The 25,844-nt window shown below is 40.7% G+C and overlaps 2 protein-coding genes across 3 annotated transcripts in view; one reads left to right on the top strand and one right to left on the bottom strand.

Annotated features, from left to right (window-relative positions):
• Positions 1-3,233, top strand: part of Ube2k (ubiquitin conjugating enzyme E2 K) — a 53,011-nt gene extending 49,778 nt beyond the window's left edge. Inside the window, exons 6-7 of the mRNA XM_028765230.1 lie at positions 545-673; positions 905-3,233. Of these exons, the coding sequence (XP_028621063.1) occupies positions 545-673; positions 905-979 (204 nt within the window). The 3' untranslated portion in view covers positions 980-3,233. The remainder of the gene's footprint in view (positions 1-544; positions 674-904) is intronic.
• Positions 3,234-11,902: 8,669 nt separating this feature from the next.
• Pds5a (PDS5 cohesin associated factor A) overlaps positions 11,903-25,844 on the bottom strand; it is a 99,823-nt gene continuing 85,881 nt past the window's right edge. The window contains exons 30-33 of one of the 2 annotated variants that reach the window (XM_028765198.1): positions 25,420-25,565; positions 24,942-25,050; positions 20,768-21,111; positions 11,903-14,372 (exon numbers count right to left, since the gene is read on the bottom strand). In XM_028765198.1, the coding sequence (XP_028621031.1) occupies positions 14,369-14,372; positions 20,768-21,111; positions 24,942-25,050; positions 25,420-25,565 (603 nt within the window). In that variant the 3' untranslated portion in view covers positions 11,903-14,368. Of the gene's footprint in view, positions 14,373-20,767; positions 21,112-24,941; positions 25,054-25,419; positions 25,566-25,844 lie in introns of both variants that reach the window. The other variant, XM_028765197.1, reaches the window with a different exon arrangement.

Consider the following 25,844-nt stretch of genomic DNA (forward strand, 5'->3'; position numbering starts at 1 on the left):
TTTTAAGTTGGCCTCAAAAGTAATGGAAGTTAGATTTTTGAGTGTTGGGTTTCCTTTGATTCCAGTACAGCTCTAAGAGCATCTAGCTGTCTCGGCTTGAGTTCTGCCTAGCAGCAGAATTGATTATATTTATCAGTCAGTGTTATATTTATCAGCTAATGTTTATCAAACTGCATTTACATGCCACTGATTTTGTTTACTTGTGTAATTTGCTGTACAATGATTAGAACATTTTAAGTTCATTTAATATTAGGTGCTTGAAGAGTGTTAACTTTGTTTTTTATTGTCACAAAGCTTCATTTCTTGAATGACATTTCTGCAATGGAAAATGAATTACCTTTTGTGTTTTGGTACATGGTGCTGGTAATTGAATTTCTGAACTTGGGGTTACTAAGCTAATACTACTATTGATCTCCACAGCCCAGGCCAAATGAGTTACATCTTAAATATAAATGTATTTTCTTTGGAACAAACAAGTCATAGTTGAACAGCTATGGTAACTTCCACTGTATTGTCTTGTTAACTGCTTTTTCCCTCCATATAGTACAAACAAAATCCTGAAATGTTCAAGCAGACAGCTCGACTTTGGGCACACGTGTATGCTGGAGCACCAGTTTCTAGTCCAGAATACACCAAAAAAATAGAAAACCTCTGTGCTATGGGTTTTGATAGGGTAAGTACTAGAGGGATTGGTTTGACTACCCACTTTAAACTTCTGAGCCCAGGCCTTGAGACAAGGGCTCTAGCAATTTTAAAAATCCAGTTTTTGTTAATAGTGTTTTGTTATTAGAATCAGTGATGATTATTTCCAGTCCTTGGTAGAGGGAAGAATCCATGATTCTCAGTGAAGAGAGGAGGTTTTAGTTTCCGTGGGATGTGATTGCTCTTGTCCTCTTCTTTACAGAACGCAGTAATAGTGGCCTTGTCTTCAAAATCATGGGATGTAGAGACTGCAACAGAACTGCTTCTGAGTAACTGAGGCACAGGAGCTGCCGCCAGCGACGCTCGCCTCTTCCCAAGGAGCATCAGCACCTGTTATTTTTAGGATTCTGCATAAATTTCTTTTAAACTGGCATTCTTGCCTAATGATGTTATCTAGGCACCATTGGAGACTGCAAAAAAAAAAATTCCCTGCTCTGTAAATAAAGCTAATTAAACGTCTGTGTAAATTTAAAAAGGGGAAATACTTTAATTTTTTTCTTAATAGTGTAAAAATTCTCTGAGCTAAGCTAAAACCATGGGAAAACATGCTACTTAGTGTTTAGCAGTGTAACAGAGTGCGAGTTTGCTTCAGGGTTCTATTGACTAGGATAACACTGAGTGTCGGCCCTTCAGATTGTGGTAGCCTCACAGCTCCCTTAAGTGTGAACACGGAGCCTCTGTGCCTGTGAATTTACTTGCATGCTTGTACTTGACTTCTTAGACTGGGTAGCTGAAAAGACCACCCTTTTAAGCATTAGGACATTCTTGAATTATGAGATTTATCCTGATTTAAAGATGGTGACCTAATCAGAGCTTTTCGTCCCTGTGAACTGATAGGGACACTCTTACTTTTCCCCGTCACCATCCAGAGTGGAGATTCTCATGGTCAATTTCTTTTGTGTTTGGTGGGAACAGTGTCCCTCGTTCCGCTTTTAGCTCATAGGTTTGGAATGTTTTGTCCAAGTCCTTCACTTTGTAAGTAGTAATGTAAAAAGGGGCTGCCAATTTTATTTCTCTTACAAAAGGAGTAATACAAAATACTTGATGTTGCAGTATTTCTAGATTTAATAAAAGGACACTGCTTAGTTTTTCAGTGAATTTGACATTAGTTTTTAAAATGATCGTCTTTGGAAACTTGAAGGGTGCAGCACCTGTCCCCAGTGCCCAGCCCGGCCTGACGAGGGTGTGGCCGTGTCTGTCAGACACTTGAGTTCCTCTTTCTGCACTCCCCATGGTGACACATGAAAGCTGTAGTATCTCACTGTACATACCAGATGCACATAGGACCAGGGGTATATTCTCAATCTAGCTTTCTTTATGATGTTTCTGATAATGTGAGAGTTGAAACTTTACCTTCTCTTGTACATAGACTCCTGTCCTTACGAACTGTCGCATCTCATTCTACGTTCCGGAGCTTGACAAATTTTAGTTTTGCAAACGCAAATACTTAATTTAACCATCTTAATTAAGGTTCAAGTGAATTTATATAGGCAATTGTTACATAGGAGATAACAGTTAAAAAATTTGAGACCAATGCATCAATTACAGAAATGTAATGGAATCAGACTGAATTAAAGTAAGGCTGTATGTATATTGAAAGTCATATTCTAAAAGGTTTGTTTTCTTGAAGTGTTGATTCACCTTATAGTCATGAAGTGTTTCAAAAATACTTTTTGAACCTATTAACTCAGCATAACTTCATTTGACTTAATAATCTTGATACTACAAGCAATAAAAGAACCATTAATAGACCATTAGCGATGTGAAGGTTCTTCCAGCCACTTGTAAGGCTTTCACAGTTGACAGTGACCCGAGGGTCACTGCTCCTGCACACTAGACCCAACCTGCCATATCGGTCTCCATGTTTGCGGATGCACTCACTGCTTGTTGCAGCTCCATCCTTTTATTGCTGTAGGTTATTTTATAAAGATGCCAAAGGACACAAGGTTTTCTTTATTTATTTAAATAGCTAAAACTTTGTACTTTTCTTTATATTCTCAGATAAGATGAAAATGTGTGAAATAACAGACAGTTTACCTCCACTGTTGGCTAGGACTTTTTAATGGAGGGTGGTTTGGCAACACTAACAGAGGTATTGAAAAGCATAAACACTTTCTTGGCGTTTCCTCCCTGCCTGTATATATCAGGGTATATTGTCTGGTTAGAGGTAGGTGACAAGAGCCAAGCATTACCTACTCTGCTTTGGATGCAGCTATGTTTATGTATTTTTGTTGTTGTTTTGTTTGCTCTGTTTTCTTGTTTTTGTTTTTTTTGTGTGTTTTTTTTTGCATATTGGCTTCAGACTGGTTCCACTAAACATTTATGTGTTCCTCGTACCTAGGAAACAGGAGATGTATATATAACATGTAGTTTCATAGATTTTACATGATGATGCCATCATCTCTTGCGATCCTAGCACTTACGTGTCAGAACCATGAGCTCAAGACTGTCTGGGTTTCATAAGCAAGACTGCTCGGGGTTTTTCATGTTCATTTAATGTGATAAAAGCCTTTCTCTGGGTTTCCTCACTATTTTCTTGTTTGTTTGTTTGTTTTTAAAATATATATTTTTTTTAAACTTCCCAACTTGTAGGTATAGCTCATCAGGAAGTAGCAGTTCAGGTTTTATCCTGGTTTTACATACAATATTGTTGCAAGACAATACTAAAAATTTACCCTGATGGAAATTGTTATTTTAATTCTGCATTTGACAGTTTATCATCTTAACAAGTCCTAGAAAGGTTCTGTTGTGGTCTAGGAGCGGTGGCGCTGTTACTCCCAGGCTCTTGAAAGAGAAAGGCAGGCAGATTCTCCGAGCTACCTTGTGGGAGGTGTGTCCTGTGTTAACCCCCTGCTCCCGTAATTTTATTGAAATCCCATTTAGAGCAGGAAGATTCCTTAGTTAGTACTTGCTCATCCTCTGATAGTCGTTTACATAATCCAGCCTCTTTTCTGAGCCTATGCTTGACTTTTAGTATAAAACTTAGAGAGCATGTTGGGAACTTTGAATTCAAAAAACATAAATGTTTGGAATCGGGTATTTTGCCTTTGAAAAGTGTAACTAACCTATCCAATGAGATTAAAACATTTTTTTGAAATTTTTTATATTTCTGATTGTTGGTGGCATTTAACACTATGCAAAAAAAATTATCTGCAGAAAGGAATTGACAGTAAGTTTTGCTCACTGTAGAACTGTGTGTTATATATTACTGGCTAAGCTGTCGGACAAGTTTACAGATGTGGAAAGTGTAGCCCGGTTGGTTGTGAGGGTAGGCTTCACACAGCTTTTAAAACTGCAGGAGAGGTAGATGTTTTTTGCAATCTAGTGTAGTGGTAATGGAAATGAAGTTTTGGTAGAGTAAGGGTTTAAGATGAATTTGGGAAGCGAACAGTGGAGTCAGGTATAGTGTACATAGATAGAATCAGTGTTTAGATAGGGAAAGGAAGGTGTCTGTAATAGTCAACTTTACTTCATGGACTTTGATAAAAATGGTTCTGTATTATTTTTTTGTAGTTCCAAGGAGTTGTTTCAAATTACATTTACATCTTCTAGTACCTGTTTAAGTGTGTCCCCATCAGCCTGTTGGTGTCACTGAGGAATAGTTTTCTCAAGCATGACTTCGTGTCTACATACGTTGTGACATACTGATACACTGTTTGCATCGATGCAGGACAGAGGACAAGCCTACAGCAGAGGTTTTCAGGGTGTTGCTGTCTCCCTTAACCTATCTTGCTACTCCTTTCTTAGACTGCTAGAAACCCCGAAGCCTGCGGTCACACCGGATGGTGTCATGATTGTGTTGCCTCTGGCTTGGTTATTCCCACCAGGCTGCTATCTGTGATCAGATGTGGCACAGGTCTGTTTGGTTCTGAGGCAAGTGGATCAAGTCATTGCACTGTGCTTTTTTCCGATCGTGTCTGCTCACTGTCAACTTATTACAGGCATCGTAATAAAAGCTAGACAATGTCTTTGTGGGAAAAGAGACTTAATGTAATTGAAAGACTTTTCCAATAGAAAATGAAATATTGAAAATAATATCTATTTTTTAGCTTTCAGCATTTGATGGTGCTTTGTCGTGGTGTCTGCTGGAAGTTACTGCCATTATAGGGATTTTCATTAACCTCACTTTGAAAGAACCTTGCTTGTTAGCTTCTTTAGATCTCTAAACAGTTTGTTAGTGATGGTAAATTCTGTAGGAGGGTCTATTCTGAGCCATTAACTTCCTGTAAGGGGAACATGGGCTGGTTACCAGAAATACCACTGAAGCAGGGTGGGCTGAGGGTGGAGGGTTGGGCGTCTGTCTTGAGAATTAAAAACTACGAAACACTTTTGTATACAACTGAATTTTTAAAAAATAAACACATTTTTAAAGATGTTGAATTTTCCCCCTTATTGGGAATTCTTAAAAATAAATGCATGCACATTTCCCCCCGGCACATGTTTTATATCTTATTTCAAGACAGGGAATTAATTCATCACATTAAACAAGAAGGAGGTAGATAGGTGCCTTCAACAGCTTCATAGTGATGGCACGTGTGCTAATAGGTTCTGTGAATTGTGTCAGGTCTTCGTTTGCAAAGGGTTTAGGTTTCTAGTCAAACCTGCTTATTTGTACTGGAACAGTATTGAGCTGAGTCCTAAGCCAGTATTTTAAGTTCTCCACTTTACCTGGTGTTTGAGGCAACACTATTCAGTTTTAATACTTGAACACAAGTTATCGAAAGGTTGTGTTGTATCATGAAAACTCTGAATGCTTTTGATATGTCACGGATTAATCTTAGTTTTAAGTTAAGATGATTGAGCTGGTACCAGGTATGGTCGTGGACATGATTTCAGTATTCATGAGGCAGAGACAGTTCTAAGTTTACCAAGCTACATAGTTAGACCCTATCATAAGCAAAATGCCAGGTTTTTTTGGATCCTGTTCTTCATCTAGGTAAGTATTTAGTGTTTTACGGTATTTGTAAAAATCAGATGAAATGGTAGAGCTATATCCAGTTAGCACATTGCTCCAATCTTGGCACTTGGGAAGCTGAGACAGCAGGATCAGGAATTCCAGACCCGATCCTGTGTGTGCTTCATACAGACCTTAATTTGAACAGCAACGAAGTGGCTTATTTAAAGGGTTTTTTTTTTCTTGTGCGTGTGTGTTTTGTTTTTGGTGGGTGGTTGATTGGCCAAATTATCAAACATGGCAAAACTGATTGATTGTGTGTGGGGTTGGGAAGTTTTAGCTCAGTAGCACACTTGTCTAAGCTGTCAATCACACAGGACTGCATAAACACATAAAACCAGCAACAAAACCATGCCAAATAGAATTTTATAAGTAGTACATTGCAGGGCTGTTTCTGTTGCTTGGAGAGAGACTGCAGTGAGGAGGATGAAGGGCCTTTTCATAGATCAAGGCTGCATCTTTTTTTGAGATAGGGTTTCTCTGTGTAGCCCTGGCTGTCCTGGAACTCACTCTGTAGACCAGGCTGGCCTCAAACTCAGAAATCCTGCCTCTGCCTCCCAAGTGCTGGGATTAAAGGCGTGTGCCACCACTGCCTGGCTCAAGGCTGCATCATTAAGTTTGTCAAAGCAAGCTCTCATTCAGAGTAAGGTGGTCTAATTAAGGGTAAGAACCCTTTCGTGTTTGTTTTGATCAAAGGCAGGGCTATACTTTGGTGGGAGCCCTCTGCCCAGTGGTGAAGCACTGAGTACACTTGAGACCCTAGTACTGACTTTGAAAGGGAAGCAAACTGAGAGGAGTATAAACCTTACATCTTCACACTGGGGAGGCTGAGGCAGGAGGATTGCTATGATTGAGGTTACTGAGAGCTACATAGACCCTGTGTTTTAAAAGAAAAGTGGGGAATCAGGATTTACAGTCTTAAGATGAAACAGACTTAAAAGTAAACTGCAATTCACAATAGTCTACACTAGCACAGTTGTGTTTGCTCATGAAATTAACGGTGCCTGTGTTGTATACTGTACTTTTTATTTTTGTTTTTTTTTCGAGGATGAAGTGCCTTTTCATAGATCAAGGCTGCATCTTTTTTTTTGAGACAGGGTTTCTCTGTATAGCCCTGGCTGTCCTGGAACTCACTCTGTAGACCAGGCTGGCCTCGAACTCAGAAATCTGCCTGCCTCTGCCTCCCAAGTGCTGGGATTAAAGGCGTGCGCCACCACTGCCCGGCTTGTATACTGTATCCCAGAAGCGGCAAGCAGGATGATTTTTTTTGGTATCAACAAAAATTCTGAGAAGCATGTTTTTCGTGCACTACTTTCTGCATGTGGTGCACCTATAAAAATCAGGACACTGAGAGTCTTTCTTTGAGAGCCTTATTATCTTGAGAAAGGGTCTTAATGGACTTTATCCAGGTTTCATCCCTAGTGCTGAGATTACAGCTGTGTGTCCATGCCTGTTTTGAGATTCTGCGTCTCATGCTCAGATCGAGAGAGCATGCACTGTCCCCAGTATCTCCATAGCTTTGTCCTCACACGTAAAGGACGGTATTATGACGTTGTTTTAGGTCTAGGGTGAAGACAAAGGATAGCAAAGTCATCTGGAGCAAGGGGCAAGTTAAGATAGGCTAGGGACGAGCAGAGGGCCAGGTGGCCGGGCAGGAGGGCCAGGGGAGCACAAATCTGAGTATCCAACCTTTTGTCCCCGTCCATGTTTATGACTCATGAAAGTATGTGGCTCCGAGTGCCATTGCCAGTAGTATGCACCCTCAACTCCACCAGACCAAACCCTGCTTGAAGTGCACCCCTTCACTAAGCACCTCTTCTGGTTTCTACTTTACTTTCTGATTCATATTCTGGTGCCTGTCCTCAGTGTGGCAATAATGGTCCTGTTTGGGCTTTTGAAGAAAGAGATCTTTGTCATGGAGGGCAGCAATGGAGCTCCAGCGTGGGTCCTTTACCCTGCACCTGGCCCATTTATGATGCAGCCAGTGGTATCCTTGCCAGTTACTAGCACCTTGTTTCTTAGATAAATTTAAACAATGGGAGTGTGCTCCTAGAATTGACCAGCTTGGTTTTAATCTTGTTCTGTAGTTGCAAATGTTCGTGTTTCTATCTTACTTTGGTTTTGTTCACACAGGGTTTCACTGGCCTGGAATTAACAATGGTGACCAGGCTGGCCGCAAACATAGGGGACTTTTTCCTCCCAGTGCCAGGATTACAAGTCTATGTGACCATTCCTCATTACTGCTATTCATATTCCTGCGCAGAAAGTCCATGAGAGTGTCTTAAAAAAAAAACAACAGAGATGTCATATTTCATACCTGGTTAGAGATGCAAACTTGGATTTGCCTCTTATAAATTTACAACATGGATTTGATATTTTAGCTTCAGGTGCACATCCTTATCCCAGCAACAGGGAGGCAGAAATAGGTTCAAGGTCAGCGTGGTCTACATAGAGAATTCTAGGACAGCCAGAGCAGCTGTTGTTTGAAAACAGGTGAACAGCCAGAACACCAAGCCTTTTATATGGTGCTGGTTATCAGACTTGTCCTCAAAATTGTAAGGCAAGTCCTTTACCATCTGAGTTGCATCCTCAGGCCCTAGTCCGTTTCTGTGCTGCTAGCAGTTAAGCCTCAGGGAGTTCATACATGTGAACCTGGCACTATCAGACCCTAGAATTGCCAGACAACTAGGCATCCTTAGTACTACAGCACTTGCCCAGGGTTTACAAGGCCCTGGGTGTGCCAGCACCATCAGAAAGCAACAAAAACACCAGTAGGATGTGGGAATAAATTGGCAAGCAGCTGTGAAGCCTTGGACTCAGTCCTGAGCTCCATGAAAAAGAAACATATCCATGCAAACAGAAATGTTCACTAGAGTTTAAAATACGGTACCAAACATCAATGAGCATGATCAATACAGTGAAAAGAAAACCTGAATTTGTAACCTGCCTGAAAGTTACCTGCAAGCAAAGCCAGGCATAGTGGTAGATGCCTGTATCCCCAGCATTCGGGAGGAGAGACTGGGCTTTGTAGGGTACACATGTAAACTTACAGTACTGAACAAATGCCAGCCTGGGCCACATAACTGCCACAGTGAGATTCTGTCTCAAGCAAACAAAGGGTCACTTTACCAGCACAATGTTCATAAAGCATTTTGTTTCACAATATTGTTAACAGCCAACCAGAAAAACTTGTAGTTTGGAGGGAAATCTGAAAATAAAACATTTGAATGCAGGGCAACTCTTTGTTTTGAAACAGTTTTTTTTTTTTGCCTTTTGTCCAGAGTGCTGGGATTCAAGATCTGTGTCAGAATGACTGGCTTGATTACAAAGCATTTCTAACTATGACTTCCATTCCTAGCTGCAGTGCCAGTGTACAATATGTACAGATGTTCAGGATCCCAGATTTGGCCTTTCATTTGGATTTTCAGAACATGAATGATATGGAGGAACCTAAATGGAGAGACTATGTAAAGAAGAGAACAGGGACAAGTGAGGACGGGCCCATGGCAGCTGCTGGTCAGCAGCCAAATGCTGCCCTCCAGTGTGGGGCTGGACCACAGTTCTTCCTATCAAAGAGCAAGAGAGATTGCCAGATCTACCACGTATAGCAAGCACTACGGTAGCATGAACTAGAGTGGAACTGGTAGAAAACAAAAAAGGTAGCAATTATAGGAAAACAAAAATTGTTAAGGAATCAATAATATATAGTTATAATGTGAGCTACCTTCTCTCATGAACTGATGAAAGGGAAACTGGGAATAGGTCACACAACAGTGAAATAAATGTAAGAAGTGGTGGTTTTAAGTAGTGTATGCAACCAGACCACAGCATAAGCACATGTCCCCATGTCTTTAAAGAAGAAACGTAAGTTTGTATGCTAATGTCTGCTGTGAGAAAGCTAGGGCATAGCTCAGAGGCACAGTATGCCTGACATGTATGACAACCAGGGTTCAATACGCAGAGCTGCCAAAAATGTGTTATCTGTGTATATGTGCTTCTAAGATTTACTGAGATATAGTCTATGTACTATACAGCCCACTTATTTATAGCAATTCAGTACATACATCAAATATGCTAATTATACCTCAATAAAATTGGAGAATTTAAGTGTACAATTCTATCATTTAATGTACAGACTTGCACATCTACCACAATCAATTTTAGAAAGGTTTCATTCTTCATTACAGAAAACATGGCCCTCAGTATTCATGTTATTATCATGACAGGCTCTCATGAAGCCAAGAAATAGTTGTGACTGCACTCCAGTGATGCATAGTACAGGCTGTGGTGGCGCAGACCTACAAACCAGCATTAGGGATGTGGGGGCAGGAGGATCCAAGTTAAGGTCCATTCTTAGATTATAGCTAGTTCGTTATCAGCTCACACTTGAGATCTTGTATTACATAAGAGTGATTCTTGCTGCTCCTCACCCACATTGCTGCCCCACACTCAGAAGTATGTCCATTTGTATTCTTTAGGTTCTGTTGCTTACCTTCCATATGGCAGTCATGCAATTTAAGACAATAATATCTGCACAAAGAAATTGAGAAGCTCTATGTTGTTATGATACTGTAAAAGACTTTACATTCCAACCAGCTCCCAGCTACCTTTCTCCCCTTTTTGTGATAGGGACTCAACTGTGTAGCCCTGGGTGGCCTTGAACTTCCTTTGTAGACCAGGATGATCTTCAATTTAGAAATCATCCAGCCTCGGCTTCCGGAATGTATGGTATGAGCCACCATGTGTACTAGTTGCACTGATCCTGACCTTGTACTAGGCTGCCCTTCCAGAGAGAGATCACCTCTAGTTAGTTCTTTCAAGCTCCCTAGAAACAAGGAATACAGTTCTGTTTAGAGAGGATGATTTTTTTTGGTATGATATAGCCTTTACTAGAGAAGCAAAAGGGTGCCAAAGGGGGAAAGGCAACTGTTTAGCAACAGGTGTTCATAAGGGAACATGATCTGGAAATAAACCCACCTGATCATCTTGATCATCTTGGACCAGCAACCTGAGAAATGAGACATTATATGCCTGTGCTAGAATTTGAGGCAAGACAGCAGCCCCCAGGTTATTATTCCTGTGGGAGTGTGTGTCTGCATGCACATGTGCAATCTTGAAGCTCTGTTTTTTTTCCAAGTATAAGGCGAAGGCCAGTGTGGCTAGCAATTCCAGCTTTTTAGGGGTAGAGGCTGGAGGAGGATTAGGTGCTCAAGTTCACCCTCAACTACACATTACCTTCAAGGACAATTTGGGCACGAGATCCTGCATTAAAAAAATCTCTTAACTACATGGAGTGCGGGTGTTGGGGAGTTTAGATTAAGGGCACTTATTTTTGCAGAGGAACTGGAGTCAATTCCTGGCACCCACATGGGGGGCTCACAATCAGCTATACTTCCGGGGTATTCAATACTCTTTTCTAACATTCAAGGGCACCAGGTTCACATGTGGTACATAGACACACATGCAATCAAAACGCGCAGAAATGGAAACAAATTTTATCAAAACAGAAAAGGAACAATGGATGAGCGACAGAAGGCGTGGCACCCAGACAACTACATCACCTAAGCAGCCAGCAAGTTCAATTGTCAGAGCTGGTAGACTGTTGGAATGAAGACATAAGTCAATACACTGGTCCCTCCCTCACTATGGATACTGGTTGAGGCCTCTCAGAGGTAAATGTCCTAGGCCCACAGGGAAGAGCAAAGTGCTCACAGAAGACTGAAGTCTGTCTACCTTATACTTCATTCTGAGCGTGTTGATCATACAGTTTTTGTTAAAACAAAGTGCTATTTAATATATAGTGTATTGTCTGGAGACTAATAATTTTAAAAAACTCAGTACAAATATAGTGCCGCCTCAATATTCTTTGCCTTTAGTCTGTTTTTTAGCCAAGTCACAGAACTCAAGACTATCAAGAGGCCAACTATGGGGCGCATCAGACAGAGAACAAATCTATTAAAGCTAAAATATCAAGCTAGGCTCATGCGCCCCCCCCCCCACTTCTTATTCTATATATCTCTTATCCATTATGCGATCTGCTCACTCATTTAGTGTATAATGTGACACTTATCACAGAACAGTAGGAAACAAAGGTCACCTTTAAGTTCCATCACGATTGATCCCACAGTACTGTCTGGTTCAGTCACTGTGAGCTGCATTGGAGGCCTGAAAATGGAGGGTACACAACGGTGCTTCATCAGCCTTTGACATGGGGTACATAAATATTCAGGTTTCCACACTTCTACATAATGCTGCATTTCTTGGTTTTATTTGAAACAGTGCATATTTTTAAGCATTTTATGGAAGGATTTTACACTTGTCATTTACACAAATTACAAGGTTCGGCTTAAAGTCTTTAAAAAAATTCTAAAAATCCAGCCCATGTGCAGCACAAGAATATGCAAAACTACTTTACATTATACACACTTTTTATCAAAGGAGATACAAAATTCTGGCTTGTAGTTTTAGACAAATACAAGAAGCTTTAAACTAGACACAAAGGGTTAACATTAATTCTCAAATATAAGTCTGCACTTTTGTGTTGTATTTCTCTGAGATGTAAATACCAAATTCCTAAGAGATTTTACATTTTCTTTTTCAAAGAAAACCTGACATATTTCCAGTAAACAAGTCCCTCTCTATTTGCTCAATCCCCAACCAGTTTACTCTGTCCTCTCTTTAGTGCCAGAGACCATGCACCCATGAGGAACAGACCCTGACAGTAACTGTTTCAATGCAAAACTCCAAAGAGCTGTAAATGGTTGTGAATGGTTCTGCTGTATTTTGATGAATACCCAACACCTAGGAACCTTCTTCTTTACACTTTGTGACTAACTGCTCAACATAGAGTTCACTGGATTCCAGCAATAAAGTTTTGGTGGGAACACACTGGTGGCCCTAAGTCAAACTTGTAAATAGAATATAGCACTGATTGAATGAGGGACCTGACTGTCTGCATAGATGCTCTGTCAGCAGATTGGAGGCAACAGGAAGAGCAGGGCTTTTAAGCCCTTTCAAGAAATATTGTTTCTATCATTGGTATTCACTGTTCTCTAGCCATCTTTTGACACCTAAACACGGACATGTCAATTACTTAAAGAAGCCCACCTTACACCCAATTTATAGCCAACTCTCAGTTACCTATAAGGACCTAATTGACATATACTATCAGTGAATTTCATTCTGGAGAATTTTGATACGTCAGTGATTTTACACACCCATCAAGACCATAATGCAAACAGAGCAGCACATCCCACTAAAATTTTGAGGACAAGCCAAGTGGAGACAGTGGAGACAGGCAGAAAACCTGAGGAAGAGGAGAAAAACTAATCTCAATCGTCCCCTCCTTCTTGCACATGCCTCATTAATCTTCTGTCTAGAGTCACTACAAATGGAGCACCTGAGGCACAGCCACTGTTTACATAGATAAGGGAGAGTCGGCTGTGGACATGTCCTTCTGTGACATTAGCCCTTTCACATAAAAATTTCTAAGATGATATAATAAAAAGATGGTATGATTTCTAAGATGGTATGATAAAAAGATAAGACTTCCATAAGACATCTAAAAGCATTTATTTTATGCAAAAAATTAAATAGGATTATGTGCACAGAAATAGTGTACACATTATCTATGCTGAACAATGAATGCCAAGGAATACAATATTGATGTAACAGTTGTCTGTAAAATAAAAATAAAAACTGAGCCCCAATCAGACAAAAATAAAATGCCTATTTCCCAACAGCATGGTGCCAGAAGTTGATAGCAACTCTGCACATCTCTGTCCTCACAAAGCTGCCAGTGTCCATCTACTTAAATTTCTAAAAAACAAAACAAACCTTAAAAACAAAACCAACCTTTTTTTACATTAATAATAAAAATCTGGTGACAAAAATTATAAAACCAAATCCTGGACAGTTTTTACTCCCTGAAAACCCCAATTATTCCATCATAATCATAGGAGTAAAAACCATTTTAAAGTGATATGCCTTATGAAACAATATGTACATTTATTGCAAATTATATTAAACTAAAATGGGAGAAATCATAATATGAAGTGTTTACTACTTGCAGATCAATAATTTTAATTATTTTCTCATTCTGATAAAAATCAGAAAGCAACATTTATAAAATTGCCACATTACTTTTCATAGCAGGGAACAGAAATCTGTACATCTCATTTTTTGCAGAAAAGTAGATAGGCAGAAAGAATAATACATAAGTTTCCAAAAGGAAAACAAAGAAATACGTCATCTGCTCCCTCTTGTAAAGCCTCGGTTCAGTAGACACCTGCTCGCTCTCCTGTGTGGCGTGGGGTTCTTGGCTCTAGGCTGGATCAGTTCTCAGCATCAGTGTCAGGACACCCTGTTCCTCTCTTAAATGAAATCTGCAGCATGGAAAAAATGGTTATTATGCCTTTAAGTTCCAGATACGCAGGACCTGGAACCAAGTGTTAAGCAATTTGCTTAATTATTGACTTTTCACAGGAAAAGTCTGGGGGAGGGGAGAAGAGAGATGCTCTTAGCCTCTCTAGAGTCTCTGCTGTACATTTCACCAGAGGACTGTGGCTGTGTAAAAAGGAAGGCTAGCTTCTTTCAGTTTTCAAGGCAGAAAGTGTGTATTTGAAGTGAGCTTCGTTTTCTGTTTGGGGACATTGGAATCCAAGTTCTTACAGAACCTGGAATCTGCTTCTGTTTGGCCTTCATTTTCTCCTTTTACCTTGGGAACAGAAGAACACAAAGTTAGAGCCATCTAAGTTTGTGAGATATAACTTTCCTTTTCTCACCTGGACCTTCTCTAAGTTTAGAGGATCACACATTAAGCTACATAAAACCAAAATACCAATATGGAAGTTTCTGTTCTGTTGAAAATGCTATAGCCGCTCATCTCAAATAACTACAAATTTTCAATTAATTCTTTCAAAAATGAAATTACAGGACAAAAGCTACTGGACATTTGATATTAAATTTATAAATAACAAGAATAAATTTTAATTTTGGACTGTGTAAGCAAACATAGTTTAGTACATTAAATAACAATCTACCTCACATGACAGAAAGGAAGGAAGGGTGGGAGGGAGAGGTAGACAGAGGGAGAGAGGAGAAGAAGAAAGGAAGAAAAGAAAGAAAGAGAGAGAGAGAAAGAAAGGGAGAGAGAAAGAGAGAAAGAGAAAGGGAGGGAAGGAGGAAGGAAGAGGGAGACAGGGAGAGAGGAGGATGAAGCGGAGGAAGGAGAAAGAAGAGAAAGAAAAAAGGAAAGAAAGAGAAGGGAGGAAGCGGGGAGAGAGAGAGAGAGAGAGAGAGAGAGAGAGAGAGAGAGAGAGAGAGAGAGAGAGAGAACGAACTCAAGCAAAACAGAAGAAAAAAACGGAGTGCGTCTGCTAACAGGTCAGTCGGTACTGTAATACTGTTGACTCACAGAATCCAATCCCTACGCACAGGGGTGGGGCGATGAGAAAGAAGTCACCAACTATCTGATAAATGATCTGGGGGACATTAAGATGATGAACGTGCCCTGATGGGGGGGATTTGTTCTTTGTCCCTTCTGAAGAACTGTTGCTGCTTCATTTAGGGGCAGGCACTCATTTGTACCTGATATAGACGGTAGGCAGTTCAAGGGATAGAACACAGAGCTTTGCACATTCTCTTGCCCACTACTACGTCATATTTTTCCATATTTTTAATCAGTTTAAAAGACTAGGCCTCCTTTACAGTTCACCTTGGGAATAAGAGTCCTAACCTGTTAACTTTACAAAAATGGATTCTAAAAGGCTAAGTTACCACTAGAATTCTCAGAGGCTTAAAGATTAATGCCATGCTATTCAAGAGCCCTGTGTAAGCTGCCTTTACTGCCCTAGAATCTACAGGGCTCCTGGTGCTCTCATACTGACCTATGAGATGAGTCATGGCAAGACCTGACTAGACTCCATCCAGTCTGTGTCCTAAAAGGAAAATGTTCATGCTATTTTGATAAAATTACTTGTTATTGAATGTATATTTACATCAAACTATTAAGTCTGGAATGATGCCACAAGCCTATAATCTGATATAAGTTCAGAGACAACCTGGGGTTGTATTTGGCAACTCTGTCTTCAATAAACAGTTGCTTAACAGGAGGTTATGCCATCTTCTCATTGCAAAGCAAAGGAGTAAATCCTTCTGCTTAAGAAAGACAGAAATTCCAGACCCGTGACCTCCCTCCTAAGTATGCCAGGCAGACGTGGATCTAAATAATACCCGCTGTTCGTTATCAAAGAGACATGAAGTTCAGATTTCCTTTAAATACTAAATGAAGACCTTTCACCAGTGCCTGAAGACTGTGCACCCACTATCCTGCCCGTCTGTTGAACGTCTACTAATCTGCCCCATCTAGGAGGACGACAGGCATGCTTCCCCTATGCTGACTTAATCTGATGCTGAGGACTAATGTCAGATCTTTGTGAATGCCAGGCAAGCATGCATCAACCAAGCTGTGTCCCAGCCACCTCCACTGATATTAATAATTTCTTCCACTAAGGAAGAAATTATCTGGACTTGAGTGTAAGCAAAACATATTAAGAATCAGTGATATTTACTGGTATTTTATGTTTAAGCTTGTGTTTTATTTTTACATTTTAAAATTTATTCTAAGGGCTGGAGAGATAGCTCCGTGAATAAGCGCACTGACTGCTCTTCCAGAAGACCCAGATTTGACTACCAGCCTCAAACATTACAGTTAGTTCTCTTTGTACTGTGTGGGATCTGGAGTCAGAACTCAGTTGTCAGAGTTGGCAGGAAGTGCCTTTATTGGCTGAGTCATCTTCACCAGTACTTTGTTTCTGAATTTAAAACAAACAAACAACCAAACAAACAACCAAAAAGAGTCTGAGTCCTAGCCAGCCTTGACCTTGGAGATCTGCCTACCTCAGCATCTCAGGGTTAAAGGTATGAGCCACTACTACTGGCTTTTGGTGGTTTTTTTTTTTGTTTTGTTTTTTGTTTTTTTTTGAGACAGGGTTTTGTGATGTAGCTCAGGCTGACCTGGAACTCATAACACTACTTTCAATGCAGAACTCAGCGAACAGTCTGCCTTTAGCTAATAGATCCAGTACACAATAGAAAAGCTAATTCAACTAAAGAAACATCATTCTTCAAGCAGTTAAACTTAGAGCCAAGACAAGCATCCAGCCCTCAAGATACTGTTGCCTTTCCTGACAGCAGTGTTATAATGGCTGAGTCTTAGAAATGTTCCAGGTGATTAGAAAAGAGCTTCCTCAAAGTACAAACTATTCTAAATGCAGATTAAAACAAGGACAGAGCCTGGCGGTGGTGGCGCACGCCTTTAATCCCAGCACTTGGGAGGCAGAGGCAGGCGGGATTTCTGAGTTCCAGGCCAGCCTGGTCTACAGAGTGAGTTTCAGGACAGCCCAGGCTACACAGAGAAACCCTGTCTCGAAAATACAAAAACAAAACAAAAATAAATAAATAAATAAATAAATAAATAAATAAATAAAACAAGGTCAGGCCACTTACTGGTCCTCATTTACAGAGTGCTGCTGGAAAACCCTCTTCTGACCTATGTGCACACAGATACACAGACACACACACAAAGAAACAAGCACACATGTGCTGAAAAATGTAGAATGGCTGAAGAGGTGGCTCATAGACTATAGGTGCTTCCTGCTCTTCCAGATGACCCAACTTCACACCCACAGCAGAAAGCTAACAAAATGTCTGTTAGCTCCAGCTCCAAGGGATTAGATACTTTTTTTCTGGCATCTGCAGGCACCCCTACATGCATGGCATATGGATACATGCACACAAAATTAAAACAAAAACAAACAAAGCAAAAGCACAAGGTTGGGGCCGGATCGATGGCTCAATGGGTAAGAGCCCTGCCTGCTTTTCCAGAAGACCCGGGTTCAATTCTCAGCACCTACATGGCAGCTCACAACTGTCTGTAATTCCAGTTCCAGGGGATGTGGGGATGCGACACTCTCACAGACACACATGCATCAGAATACCAATGCACATAATACCCAAATAAACTAAAAAAGTGAATGGTCAGCCTTGACTTCAAGGCCAGGCCAGTCAATACAAGCCTTTAAAAAAGGGAAAGATGGCTCAGCAGTTAAGACTACTCTTCCAAAAGTCCTGAGTTCAATTCTCAGCAAACACATGGTGGCTTACAGCCATGTATAATGGAATCCGATGCCCTCTTCTGGTGTGTCTGAAGAGAGTGACAGTGTACTCACATACATAAAATAAAAGATAAGAGAGCTCTGTCAGATGAGTAAGGTGATACTTGCTTATGCACTCAGTACTTAGGGTCAAAGGTTTGAAAGATGAGAATTCAGAGTCATTCTAGGTCACACAATGAGTTTGTGGGCCTATTATTTTTTTTCCCTAAATAAAAAGTTGGACATGGTTAGTCATGTCTGAAAGTCTAGCATTTGAGACGCAGAGAAAGGCAAAGTGCTGTGAATTAGAAGCTAGCTTATCTACACAGGGATTTCCAAGCTAGGCAGTACTACAAAGTGAGACCTGTTTCAATAAAATAAGTAAAATCAAGGCAGTGGGAAACAACACAGGGAGAAGTAACAGAGCACTGAATACTGACAGGGTAAAAGATATTTCAAAATAACAAACTCAGAAAAGAAATATCTGTAGCTATCACTGTTAGCAGGCTATTGAGGTGAGTATAATTTATCTGAAGCAATGCCCACACTTCCTTACTCCTAAGGTAGGGCATGACTAATACACTTGCATCAACTTCTATTACTAGTATTATTGCTAATATATATTATATATTGTATATATATATTTGTATCAGGCATTATGCCATGTACCCTTTATATCAGTAGTTTTCAACCTTTCCAATGCTGTAACCCTTTAATACAGTTCTTTTCTTGTGACCCCCATAAAATTATTTTGTTACTACTTCATAACTGTAATTTTGCTACTGTTGTGAATTGTAATGTTACTATTTTAGAGAAGGGACCACAACCTGCAGGCTGAGAGTCCATACTTTATAGGTAACTAATCAGTTTTACCATTGTTTGTTTCTTGCTACCTCCTATCTTTCCTTTGGTTCTTTTCACTAAACCTTCTAATGGGGGTTTTTCTGTCCGTGTGCTTTGAAGGAAGCTGTCAATAAGAGTTCACTTTCAAATGTGATTGAGTTAAGCTCTTGGTGTTTACTTAACAGTTATTAAATCTTCAAAGCACAGTATTTTAGGATTACAACACTAGAGCCATCCTGCTCAATCCTGCTTCGTCACTCATAGAAAAGGGGATGGAAGGCTACTGGCCCTCTTAGCCTGGGAACAGGACAGCACTCACCCACGCAGACCTGCCTTGAGTTTTAATGCACCAATGCATACATGGAGCTCAGCACCAAGTTTCACTCACAGAATTATATTAGTATTTAATAAGTTACATGTTCCTAATCTGAAAACCAAAACTATGAAATGCTGACCTGAGGCTGTTAAGTGGCAAATTATACACCAGCTCTAGTGAGAAAATGTGGTCAAGAATATAGACCCGTTAAAAATACCACAGGAAGGGGCTGGTGAGATGGCTCAGTGGTTAAGAGAGGTCATGAGTTCAAATTCCAGCAACCACATGGTGGCTCACAACTATCTGTAATGGGACCTGATGCCCTCTTATGGGGTGTCTGAAAGAAAACAGTTACAGTGTACTTACATATAATAAATAAGTAAAAACCCTTTGACCCAGAGTGAGCAGGAGAAGGGAAGGGGAAAAAAAAAATCATAGGAAATTACCTTCGTTCTATCACCTCGTCCCTCTTCTCTGTCTCTCTCTCTGTCTCTCTGTCTCTCTGTCTCTCTCTCTCTCTTGCTGTTTTTCTATTCTTATTTATGTAGCCTCGACAGGCCTCAAACCAAGCAAGGGTGACCTTGAATTTCAATGTATCACAGTTTAGAAGGTGCTGGGAACAAAGCCCAGGACATCATGCATAACAGGGAACACTATAACTGAGCCACATTCTCAGCTCCTACTTTCAGGATTATATATAAACATAAAGCATAAGGCATGGTGGCTCATGCCTATAATCCCAGCACTCAAATGACCAAAGCAGAAAGACTGCCAAGAGTTAAAGGTTAGTTGTGACTAAAAGGTGACCTCCAGGACTGTGTCTCAAAAACCTCAAACCAACAGCAGCAACAACTAACCAACAACAAACAAACAAAAAACCAACCAAAAACATAAAAAACAAACAAGTACCAGGCATGTGCTGCCATGCCTTTAATCCCAGCACTTAAGAAGCAGAGACAGTCCTGAGGTCAGCATGGTCTACAGTGAGTTCTAGGACAAACACAGCTATAAAGAGAAATCCTGTCTCAAAAAACCAAAAACCAACAAAGTAAACCAAACAAACAACAAAACAAGAGAAACTATAAATTTATAAAACATACATCTGAAATAATTCTGCTTCCCAGGATCAGAGAATAGTCAGTCAATTTTTATGCAGCAAACTATTTTCAGCACACAGTTCAGTGGAGTTTTTCATATTCATTCATACCAGGGTATAATAACCATCACCACCTATTTCTAGAACCTTCCCAGCATCCTCAACTGAAACTTTATAAATACTCCCTAAGGTCTGTCCCCTTAGTCTCCAAGAGCCACTCCTGTAGAAACCTTGGAGGCTGCTAATCACAGGCACAGCTGCAACCACTCAAGAGGCTAAAGCAGGAGGACTGCCCTAAGTTCAAGGCTTGTTCTCCTCATCCCCCTCCCCCTCCTCTTCCTCCTCCTCAACAGAAACCCTGATTTATTTATTTTTTAATTAATTTATTTAATTTTTGCATAATCCCCTCAAGGTTCATCCATTTCATAGTATATTCAGAACATTATTCTCTTTCAGAAGTAATTAAAAACGTTTAATTCTTCTTATCCTCTAACCCAACCCCAACCCCTGGCCTTCTTTCTTTTTTAAAGTCAAGGTCTTGGCTACACAACTCAGGGTGGCTTTAAACTCATAACCCCCCTTCTGCCTCCGGGGTGGGGGGGGGAAGAGGGGGGCCAGGAAGCTTCCATCCTACTTTTGAGTATTTTGCTCGTGCGAAGCTTTTCCATCCTTGCCAGGCTGAGCAGGAGTGGGCACATTACCTTTGTAAGTCGATCTGTCTCTCTGCTGGGACTGCCTTTTTGGCTCCATCCTGTAGCTTGGGCGCTTTGGCATTACCTGCCTCCAGACTCTCCTGGCTGCCTGCAGCTCTCTTCCTTCCCTTGCTAATGGGTTTGTTTAGATCATCGTTTTTGGTTGCATTGCCCTGAGATTCAGATTTGGGGCGACGTCCTCTCCGGGGTTTGGAAGGGGCAGGAGGTCCTGATTCATCTACTTTCTCATCTGGTTTTTGTTGGATATTCTCAGCACCACCTGCTGTCACAGTTCTTTTCTTTCCTCGGTCACTACTGATGTTGCCTTGGGTAGACTGATCAGAATTCATTTCCTAAAAGGGCACATAAACACATTTGCAAACATAAATCCCTTAAATGTTATGGTAAAAAAGATTATGAATTAAAAAAAGCAAACTGATGTTCTAATTTTGCATGTTTGTATGTTATTTAATGCATGTGTGTGGAGTCACAAGGGCACTGCGGTGTCCTTCCCAGTTCTCAGCCATATTCCAAGTCTCTCCTGAACCTCAACATGGGTAGCTAGCACATCTTGCCCCTCGGCTGAGGTTTGACAGGCACACGTGAAACCTGTGGGGCTTTTGGTTATGCAGCAGATTCTCTTCATCTCTCTAGCTCTCAGAGAGCACCTTCAACATGTCACATGTCACTGCATCTATTGTGTTTCTGCACACTTGCATCCCACGGCATTGGGTAGAGGTCAGAGAACCGCTTGCAGGAGTTGGTTTTCTTCCTGACCATGTGGGACCTGGAGGTTGAATTCAGATCATCACGCTAAGTGTCAATCAACTTTGTGAGTGGAGCCATGACAACGACCCCTTGACGGTATTTAAAAGAAGTTGGAGCACTAAAGTTTCTGATGAACTGCTTATATCCCACTGAAAAGGCAGGCTCCCAGAGGATACGGACTGTGCCTGCAGCCTACCTTAATTGTGTGTGGGGTAGACATCACAGAAGACGGGGCAGAAAGCATGTATGGACCAAAGGATGGGGAGAAGTGCCCTCAGCTCTCGAACTCACTGTCCCTGTGAGTTTACTGCACGAGACCAGGCAAACGAGAGGAGAGTGTGCCGATGAGCTGCACTGACTGGACTGAAAAGGCTACAAACGAAAAGCTCCACTCCACGAAAGCCAACACCACCAGTGAGCCTTAAAGACAATCTACTCGATTTTCCCATCATACCTCTTAGCTCCTTGTTTACTAAGGACATTCTCTAAATGTATCGCTGTTCATGAAAGAGATATTTTCATAACACACGATGGCTTTATTGTATGACCTCTAGATAAGTGTTTTTGTTCTGACTTTCCTACTCGCTTCTGATTCATTACTCAAGTGTTTTCAAATGTGCAAACCATCCTTAACCCACTTTTGTTACTTAGAAGGTTTACCCTTGCCCATGTATAGCTTCCAAGTGACAGGCGAGCGCATGCTGATGAGCAGCACTGGCTGGACTGCACTGAGTGGAACCTATTTCATCAAAGCAGCTGTAATGGGCTTCAGAAAAGGCAGTGACAGGCAGAATGGAATCGGCCTTCTCACAGGAACTTTAGGAACAAATTATAATTTTAATTATCCTAATTGTAATTACTTAAAAGAAAAGAGAAGCTTGACTTGACACACACTATAATTGCAGTATGTGGAATGTTGGGGCAGGAAATGGCTATAAATTTGAGGCCAGCATCAGTTACAAAACAAGTACCAAATGAGCCCAGCTTACATATTGAGACAACAAAGCAAAAATTAATAGCCAACAAAACAAAATAACAAATAGAAGAGAATGATCACTGTGCAAAAAAACCTGCATCTTTTCAAAATTTCATTTTTTTCCCAGAAAAACATTTCCAAAATGGATGGGGTTCACTTGAAGTCTCTCTTTGAAAGGATGGGTAATCCAAGTACTTCCCTAAAGCAGTACACAGACACTACAACCCAACAACCCATAATGGTTTAGAAAAGGACTAGACATAAGTAATTTGAAGAAACAGGAGATTCCTGGAGAAAACAAAATTGTCAATCACACAGCCAATGTTTCTGTCAACTGGAGACTTCGAGCCTTATACCTGTAAGACTTATACCTGTAAGTGCTGAGCTAAGTCCAAAACCAAGTAATATGGTGACACATGTGTAATCCCAACACTAGGGAGGCTGAGGCACAAAGATTTCATGTTTGAAGTCAATCTGGGCAAATAGGCCCATAAGGCCACATTCACTTATGCAAATTAGGTAGATCTTCATGTGTAAGGAAAACGCTAAACCACCAACCAGAGTACACAAGAAGGGTCCCAAGGCTCCAGCCGCACATGTAACAGAGGATGGCCTTGTCTGACATCAACGGAAGGAGAGGCCCTTGGTCTTGGGAAAACTCCATGCCCCAGTGTAGGGGAACTCCAGGGCACAGAGGTGGGAGAGCACCCTCATAGAAGCAGGGGGAGGGAAGATGGGAGAGAGGTTTCTGGAGGGGAAACTGGGAAAGGGGATAACATTTGAAATGTAAATAAAGAAAATATCCAATTAAAAAAAAAGAAAGAAAAGGAAGCAAGTAAGTAAAAAGAGAAGTGTGGAGGGAGGAAGTTCTGACAGTGTCCCTCACCAGGATGCACGTGACCTGGGTCCTTTGAATATAGCACATAACAAGAGCAAACACAATGATTTGCAAATATGCAGAGCTAAGTTGGATGCAGTGGAATATACATATAATCCTGGCATTTGAGAGACTGAGGCATGAAGATGGCCATGAACTCAAACTGTTTAAATACTGAGTACCTGGGCAGCTGGGACGATGGATTAAGACTCTGTCTCAAAAAAAAAAAAAAACAAAAAAAACAAAAAACAAACCTTCACCAAAACAAACAATAACAACACAACATCACCACAACTACTTCTCTCTCACACACACACAAAGGGAGGGAGGGAGGGAGCGAGCCCAGCGTGTAAACAAATTCACTAATTTTAGGTAGAGGATAATGAAGTCACAAGGCCCCATGAATGTACTACATCTGACTACTGTAAACATATGTGACTCCATGTCTGTAGCAGTGATGTATGTACCTTAAGTTTCTTTATTCCCAGCCGAGTTAACTCTGTACAGTGATCTCATAGTAAGCAGACCTGTTGATTTCTGTATTGCAAGAATTATGGCAGTGAGATAGTCCTGACTTTTGTCTAGTAATACGTTGTTTGAAGCCATTCCTACTTGTAGCAGGAGTAAGAGATGAGCTAAATCTCACTAAACTAGTAAATGGAAAGTTTAATGAAGTCAGGCAATGGAAATCACTCTCAAGTCAGTGAGTGGCAGAGCACAAATTAAAACAAGATCTGATTCATCGGAGACTGTTAAGCTTCACTGCTTTCTCTCCTGTTAGCTCCAGAGGATCTGATACCCTTTTCTGATCACTGTGGACACTTGTCACACACGTGGTACACTGACACATGAGCAAAACAATCATACACATAAAACAAGATTAAATCTTTTTTTTTTAAAAAAAAAAAAAGAAGAAGAAAACGAAGTGGGGATTAATCCTTTTGCAGAGGACCCACCCACATGGCAGCTCACACTTGTAAATTCAAGCCCCCGGGGATCCTAATTGTTCCCCTGGCTTCCACAAAAATTGAAAATCTTTCACACATACCAAGTAACACACAATGGATGGATGGATGGATGGATGGATGGATGGATGGATGGATGGAAAGTGATTGAGTGAGTGAAATGGGTGCTCCAGTTTGAATGTCATGGTAGAACATGTCTGTAATCCCAGTTATCTGGGAGGTGTGGCAGGAGGATCACAAGTTAGACACCCCTTGTGCCCACAGAAGACTAAAGAAACTCAGCACCACTGAGAATGAGCCCCATTCCCAGAGCATAAGCAGGAAAAGCCTCTGTGACCTTGAACTGGGACATGGAGCCAGGTGAGCAGGCTAGAGCTCAGGGCCAGGGAGCCTGGAGTAGGCTGAGCAGCACACACAAAAATAGACTTTGCCTCAACAACGTGGAAGGTGAGAAATGACTCCTGAACGTTATCCGTGTGCCATGTAGGAAAGGGACCTGGGTCCTCTGAAATACCAGCTAGTACATAGTTGTTGAGCCATTTCTCCAGCCCTGCCTTGTGCAAACCTCAGCACTATAAACAATTGAATAACATTTACCTTATTCTTTACCGTATCAATATTCTTTACAGGTGTGACTGAAATTATTCTCACAGGATTCTCCTCATTTTCACTAACTCCAGTTTCTGATGCCTCTGAACTCTGTTCCCTACTAGAAAAACAGACAAATAAACAAACAAAACCAAAACCAAGGCTTTTTCATTTCAGAAATCAAATAATCAATTTTATGTATTGATTGGTCATATTACTATATGTCTACTTGCCTGAGAGACCTCATTCATGTTCTAGAATTTATTTTTGGGTATGTGCTATGTGAAGTGGTATTTAGGTTTGTCATTCCAGTATTCCAGAGGCTGAAGCAAGAGACCTGCCACAAGTTTGTTGCATATAGCCTGACTATTTAACAAGGCACTGGCTCAAAAAGCACTCTTTAAGCAAGGTGTGGGGATAGTGAGTTAAAATGTTAAGCCAAGCAGTAAGCAAGAAAACGAAATGTATTCAGAGAAAAATAAATTGCCTTGAACGACTTCCGGCTGACGGACTCAGCTCTGAATTGGCGTTAATATTGCTTCCAGTCTCTGTGCCGGCACTCCTAACGTAAGGCTTCCTTCCCGTTGCTGATAAAGGCTTGTTTACTGTACCTAGTACTCCAGTAGGCTTTGGCTGAAAAAAAGAAAAAAGAAAAACCACACACTTGTTATTTCACACCTAAGGGAAAGGAGTACGTAAAACTTTAGAGAGCTAAGATGTGTGCTTTAGTGTTAAGGCAAGAGTAGTTGTTGGGTTAGAGTATTATCAGAAATGACAATTCTGAAAAAAAACATGTTTGGCTCTTTTAATAAAAGCAGAAGAGAATCCACCACCTTTACTTAATAGTGAGGCATTATTTGCTGTCTTTCTGTTTTATCTCTTATTTCTTTTTTTTTTAAGTTAACAATGCAT

Source organism: Grammomys surdaster, unplaced genomic scaffold (assembly GCF_004785775.1).
Source record: "Grammomys surdaster isolate TR1022 unplaced genomic scaffold, NIH_TR_1.0 150, whole genome shotgun sequence".
Lineage (NCBI taxonomy): Eukaryota > Metazoa > Chordata > Mammalia > Rodentia > Muridae > Grammomys > Grammomys surdaster.